At 40.3% G+C, this 4,158-nt stretch overlaps 2 protein-coding genes and 1 pseudogene across 2 annotated transcripts in view; all 3 read right to left on the bottom strand.

Moving 5' to 3' along the window:
- Positions 1 to 381: 381 nt before the first annotated feature.
- LOC111978002 (zinc finger protein 25-like) lies at positions 382 to 1,883 on the bottom strand. Its single transcript, XM_024007760.2, has one exon. It carries the CDS (start codon positions 1,881 to 1,883, stop codon positions 1,293 to 1,295), a length of 591 nt encoding a protein of 196 aa, XP_023863528.1. The 3' UTR covers positions 382 to 1,292.
- A 1,183-nt stretch (positions 1,884 to 3,066) lies between these two features.
- LOC112081278 (zinc finger protein 709-like) lies at positions 3,067 to 3,651 on the bottom strand (annotated as a pseudogene).
- The window catches only part of LOC139029187 (gelsolin-related protein of 125 kDa-like), a 36,855-nt gene continuing 36,037 nt past the window's right edge, over positions 3,341 to 4,158 (bottom strand). Inside the window, exon 2 of the mRNA XM_070448662.1 lies at positions 3,341 to 3,740. Within this exon, the coding sequence (XP_070304763.1) occupies positions 3,652 to 3,740 (89 nt within the window). The 3' untranslated portion in view covers positions 3,341 to 3,651. The remainder of the gene's footprint in view (positions 3,741 to 4,158) is intronic.

Genomic DNA, 4,158 nt, shown 5'->3' with positions numbered 1-4,158 from the left:
TGTGTTGTGTGTGTGGTGTGTGTGTGTGTGTGTGTGTGTGTGATGCATGTGTGTCTGAGCCAAATGTTTGTGTTGCTTCACAGTTCCCGCCGCTGTTCCATAAGGTGTTTTTTGAAATGTAATTTTACTGCTGCATCAGTTACTTGATGTGGAATAGAGTTCCATGTAGTCATGGCTCTATGTAGTACTGTGCGCCCCCCATAGTCTGTTCTGGACTTGGGGACTGTGAAGAGACCTCTTGTGGCATGTTTTGTGGGGTATGCATGGATGTCTGAGCTGTTGTGCTAGTAGTTTAGACAGACAACTCGGTGCATTCACCTCTCATAATAAAAGTAGTGATGAAGTCAATCTCTCCTCCACTTCCCGCCAGGAGATGAAGCTGGTGCACGATGAGACAAGGATATCCCTACCGGCCAAACCCCTAACCCGGACGACGCTAGGCCAATTGTGTGTCGTCCCACGGACCTCCCATTTATTACAAGATTTAGTTGAGGTTTAGGGTTTAGTGAGTGTTTTGTTCCAAATACAATACTTTTAGTTTTAGAAATATTTAGGGAAAACTTATTCCTTGCCACCCACTCTGAAACTAACTGCAGCTCTTTGTTGACTGTTGCAGTCATTTCAGTCGCTGTAGTAGCTGACGTGTATAGTGTTGAGTCATCCGCATACATAGACACTCTGACTTTACTCAAAGTCAGTGGCATGTCGTTAGTAAAAATTGAAAAAAGCAAGGGGCCTAAACAGCTACCCTGGGGAATTCCTGATTCTAACTGGATTATATTTGAGAGGCTTCCATTAAAGAACACCCTCCATGTTATGTTTGACAAGTAACTCTTTATCCACATTATAGCAGGGGGTGTAAAGCCATAACACATACGTTTTTCCAGCAGTAGACTATGATCGATAATGTCAAAAGCAGCATTGAAGTCTAACAAGACAGTCCCCTGTTGATCAGAACAGATTTGTAATGAGTGAGTATTTAAAACGAAGTTAACAAACATATCACAATATGCAGCTGGGTCTATACTGCCCCTACAAGGTGTAACAACACATCATGTAGATGTATATAATGAACAGACTAGGTCTATACTGCTCCTACGTGGTGTAACAATACATCATGTAGATGTACACTACCAGTCAAAAGTTTGGACACATCTACTCATTCAAAGGGTTTTATATATTTTTACTATTTTCTACATTTTAGAATAATAGTGAAGACATCAAAACTATGAAATAACACATACGGAATCATGTAGTAACCAAAAAAAGTGTAAAACAAATCAAATTATATTTTATATTTGAGATTCTTCAAAGTAGCCACCCTTTACTGTTCCGCAGCCTACATCCTTATCTCCTGTGTGTATTCTCTCATGTCTTCTCATGTGACCTAACTGGTTAAAACTCTTTCCACACTGGGAGCAATGATGAGGCTTCTCTCCTGTGTGCGTCCTCTCATGTCTTCTCAGGTCCCCTAACCAAGCAAAACTCTTTTCACATTGGGAGCAGTGGTAGGGCTTCGCCCCTGTGTGTATTCTCTCATGCTGTTTCAGTTGTCCTTTCAGGTTAAAACTCTTTCCACACTGGGAGCAGTGATGAGGCTTATCTCCTGTGTGTGTCCTCTCATGTATATTCAGGCTCGCTAACAAGGAAAAACTCTTTCYACACTGGGAGCATTGGAAAGGTCTATCTCGCTTCTCTCCTGTGTGTATTCTCTCATGCTCTTTCAGGTATTCTTTCCGGTTAAAACTCTTTCCACACTGGGAGCAGGGATGAGGCTTCTCTCCTGTGTGTATTCTCTCATGTATTTTTAAGTTCCCTAACTGAATAAATATCTTTCCACACTGAGAGCAGTGATGAGGAGTATCTCTTGTGTGTGTCCTCATGTCTTTTCAGGCTTAAAGGTAAAAGATCACGACTGAAGTATGTAGATTAGTTCAAGGTGACTATAGGCTGTAGGTCACGTATTGTATGCCTTGTTGCACTATAGTGAAGGTAGTGCGAGTAGGTGAAAAGAGTGCAGAGCACTCCTCAAGGCCACTATATCATGTTAATTAGTAGCAGAATTCTGTCCCTTTCCGTCAGCGTACTTAGGCTACTAGACCTAGATACCTCAGAAGCATCAAATAATGTTTAGAAACTAATGACAGTATTACAATCTAGTGTTAGCTGCCAAGGCAGTTTAGTCATCTCAAACTTGCTCAATTTCCACATTATTTATTAAGATTTAGTTGAGGTTTAGGGTTTAGTGAGTGTTTTGTTCCAAATACAATCTTTTAGATTTAGAAATATTTAGGGAAACTTTTTCCTTGCCACCCACTCTGAAACTAACTGCAGCTCTTTGTTGAGTGTTGCAGTCATTTCAGTCGCTGTAGTAGCTGACGTGTATAGTGTTGAGTCATCCGCATACATAGAAACTCTGACTTTACTCAAAGTCAGTGGCATGTCGTTAGTAAAAATTGAAAAAAGCAAGGGGCCTAAACAGCTACCCTGGGGAATTCCTGATTCTAACTGGATTATATTTGAGAGGCTTCCTTAAAGAACACCTCCATGTTATGTTTGACAAGTAACTCTTTATCCACATTATAGCAGGGGGTGTAAAGGCCATAACACATACGTTTTTCCAGCAGTAGACTATGATCGATAATGTCAAAAGCAGCATTGAAGTCTAACAAGACAGTCCCTGTTGATCAGAACAGATGTGTAATGAGTGAGTATTTAAAACGAAGTTAACAAACATATCACAACATGCAGCTGGGTCTATACTGCTCCTACATGGTGTAACAATGCTCATGTAGATGTACACTACAGTCAAAAGTTTGGCACGCCTACTCATTAAAAGGGTTTTATATATTTTTTACTATTTTCTACATTTTTAGAATATAGTGAAGACATCAAAACTATGAAATAACACATACGGAATCATGTAGTAACCAAAAAAAGTGTAAAACAAATCAAATTATATTTTATATTTGAGATTCTTCAAAGTAGCCACCTTTACTGTTCCGCAGCCTACATCCTTATCTCCTGTGTGTTATTCTCTCATGTCTTCTCATGTGACCTAACTGGTTAAAACTCTTTCCACACTGGGAGAATGATGAGGTTCTCTCCTGTGTGCGTCCTCTCATGTCTTCTCAGGTCCCCTAACCAAGCAAAACTCTTTTCACATTGGGAGCAGTGGTAGGGCTTCGCCCCTGTGTGTATTCTCTCATGCTGTTTCAGTTGTCTTTCAGGTTAAAACTCTTTCCACACTGGGAGCAGTGATGAGGCTTATCTCCTGTGTGTGTCCTCTCATGTATATTCAGGCTCGCTAACAAGGAAAAACTCTTTCCACACTGGGAGCATTGGAAGGTCTATCTCGCTTCTCTCCTGTGTGTATTCTCTCATGCTCTTTCAGGTATTCTTTCGGTTAAAACTCTTTCCACACTGGGAGCAGGGATGAGGCTTCTCTCCTGTGTGTATTCTCTCATGTATTTTTAAGTTCCCTAACTGAATAAATATCTTTCCACACTGAGAGCAGTGATGAGGAGTATCTCTTGTGTGTGTCCTCTCATGTCTTTTCAGGCTCGCTAACAAGGAAAAACTCTTTCCACACAGGGAGCATTGGAAAGTTTTCTCTCCTGTGTGTATTTCTCTGTGTCGTTTCAGGTCCCTCTAACTGGTTAAAACCCTTTCACAGTGGGAGCAGTTGCGTCGTCTTGCTGGTTTGGACGTCTCTGGTTCCTCTGAGTCTGGTCTTTCTCCTGCCAAAGACAGAGTGTTTATTTAAATAGAGACCTGAATGAAACCTCCACAACTGTCTTGCTAGGAGGTTGAATCTAAATCAGATCCCTCAACCTGAGGCCAGTTTAAAAAAAATCTAATTTAAAAGGCTCTTGGTTAAATTTAAAATACAAGAGATGTAGAGTCTTTTAGTGGCAGACGTGACAAAATGTTTACCATCCAATTTTACTTAAAGTTAACTGTAACATTGAATTATCAATTATGTTAACCCATATTTTAAGATGCAAATATGGCATCGTATGGTTAGAATATGGTCATCACACTGGATTAATGATATACTGAAAACACATCAAGCTCATTTAGATCGTCCTGTGTGTCATGACATCATAAACACATCTTGCTTTGATCATTGAACATTTCTAGAGAGCGCCAACGTTG

The sequence above is a fragment of the Salvelinus sp. IW2-2015 genome, linkage group LG18, assembly GCF_002910315.2.
Source record: "Salvelinus sp. IW2-2015 linkage group LG18, ASM291031v2, whole genome shotgun sequence".
In the NCBI taxonomy this organism is placed as follows: domain Eukaryota; kingdom Metazoa; phylum Chordata; class Actinopteri; order Salmoniformes; family Salmonidae; genus Salvelinus; species Salvelinus sp. IW2-2015.
The sequence above is the reverse complement of the archived record's forward strand: the minus strand, read 5'-3'. Positions and strand labels throughout refer to the sequence as shown.